General features: G+C 33.5%; 1 protein-coding gene across 1 annotated transcript; it reads right to left on the bottom strand.

Moving 5' to 3' along the window:
• Positions 1-553: 553 nt before the first annotated feature.
• Positions 554-1,285, bottom strand: LOC111404060. Its single transcript, XM_023032781.1, has one exon. The coding sequence runs from the start codon at positions 1,211-1,213 to the stop codon at positions 740-742; it is 474 nt and encodes a 157-aa protein (XP_022888549.1). The 5' UTR covers positions 1,214-1,285; the 3' UTR covers positions 554-739.
• Between the last annotated feature and the right edge of the window lie 868 nt (positions 1,286-2,153).

Raw genomic sequence — 2,153 nt, 5'->3', positions numbered from 1 at the left:
TTTTTTTTTTTTTTTTTTTTTTTTTCACGAGACTCATTATTAATTTAATAAAGTGATTTTTATAGCCTTGTAATTAATTTGAAATATACAGATTGTGTATTTTTTTGCTTACTTTTACGTCCTTTTTCCTGCACTAAGAAATTGAGGTGCAGAAAAACGTCATTACAGCTATGAACAGGTGCAAGTTTTTTGCCTTTTATGAGTCTTGAAGTCAAGATTATTGATGTTGTGTCCCTAATAATACACGGTTCTTTTGGTATTCTTCATCTGTAATTTAGAATCTTGGTTTTAGTCCTTCAGAAACAGATTAAATTCCTTAAAAGTGTCATACAATGTTTTCGTTTTTTTGAACTGTCCTTTCTCTTCCATTTTATATTAAGCAGAATGGGACGAAATTATCTGCCTTTCTGAAAAATCTAGGCCATAATCTTCATGTTTGATTATATGAAATCTTGAAAGAAATTCCTTAAATTGTTCTATGTTACGCTTCATTTAACTAGCGGACTGCAGATGTACCACTTGTCCTGTTCAGTATTGCGGATCGAAGCAGATGGATCATAATCCTGTTAAGCTACAAACAGGAGAAGTATTTTAAACCTTCGTGAAAAATAAAAAAGACAAATTGGACTGTACTTTCTATATCTTTCGGAGCCTAACTAAATTTTGTATTTGAATTACATCTTTCATGTTAACTTTTATTCTCATCTATTCTACTTTTTCCTTTTAGTTTTCCCATGCGCTAGTTGACTTCAGGCACACCATCCAGTGCGGGCGTCCATCCTCTGCAATTCATGTTACCAATTCTGTCAATGGTATCAACTTTGTGAGTGCTTTGTTTTGATACCAAATCATCAACTGAAACTCCTCCTTTTCGTAACATTGCTTGCAGGTCTTGTTTGCTGATGACAAGCTTAATCCTCACAACTCCGGTTGCTTCTCCAGCTTCTTTGACTGAATCTGCAAAACGAACAGTCTTCTTCTTCTTAATTCGCGGTGAAGCCACTGGTAGAGGCAGAAGGTAATATAACTGACCCCCTTTCATTTTAGCATTTGGATTCATGTACTGTACTACTGGAAGTTTATCTGATATTGCATGGTGAGAAAATTCTGATAAAACGTGATGAACTTCTAATGGGGCTTTGTATTCAAGGATTTTCCCATCTATTTTTATGACTTTGATAACCTTTTCCTGAAGAACTAAGCAATTTCCCATGGCTCTGTGAAACTTGGTTAAGGGAGAATGTTTTGTATGTAGATCAGAAGTGGCTTCGAAGCAAGATTTGTGGGAGTAACTTCGGTTTATTTATAAGGGAAAAGGCCTAAAGAAAGCTCTCAAGATTTTTGAATATTACAAGAAAACCCAATTGCACTTTGGGGCCCACCTTTTGATTTTTGTTCTTGTGTTATGATCATGAGTGGTGATCACGGTCCATCTTTAAGAGTCTAAAAGTTTGCAATGGAAATTATTGAAGTTATAGCTAACCTTTTAATAGTGCTAGTCAGGGACGGATCCGGGATTGAATTCAAGATCGGGCTACAAAATTTCAAATCGGGCTACCATGCACAAAAAAAAAAAAAAAAANTTTAACTTAATCGTGGAAATTTTCTTGTTGCACACAACGAAATCTGAACCAAGGTATTGTCTCTGGAGAAGTATATACAAAAATTTAATGAGCTAATGCCATGGTGTCCAACCATGGAAAGTGCACGGAGTCAACTGCTTGCTTCATGGATGCCACTTGAATTCAATTCCTATTGGAGACAAATAAGCGCGTGTATATCATGTACAGATCATTTGAATAATTTGTCAAAATAAAAAATATATATCAGAATTTGTAATAAGTTTTTCTTTATTTAAGAGTCATACTTATGTAGAGTCATTAGCGTTGGAAATGAAAGTAATTTAATTAGTTTCCATGTTAAAATTTGGTATTCTACAAGTTTTGAGACTTCTAGAAGTCTTTGAAACTTCAATTGGATTTTGGAATTCTATCAAAATTTTTATGTAAGAATTCTATGTTAACATGTGAAATTTATTCTCTGTGTCTTCTTCTTACATTAATTGTCTATAATTAACTATCTTCGTTAGAATCTAAAACACTTGAAACATGTTTTTCTGGTTGTTATATTATGAAATTATGTCCATTTTCCCT

The sequence above is a fragment of the Olea europaea genome, chromosome 11 (assembly GCF_002742605.1).
Source record: "Olea europaea var. sylvestris chromosome 11, O_europaea_v1, whole genome shotgun sequence".
Taxonomy (NCBI): Eukaryota; Viridiplantae; Streptophyta; class Magnoliopsida; order Lamiales; family Oleaceae; genus Olea; species Olea europaea.
The sequence above is the reverse complement of the archived record's forward strand: the minus strand, read 5'-3'. Positions and strand labels throughout refer to the sequence as shown.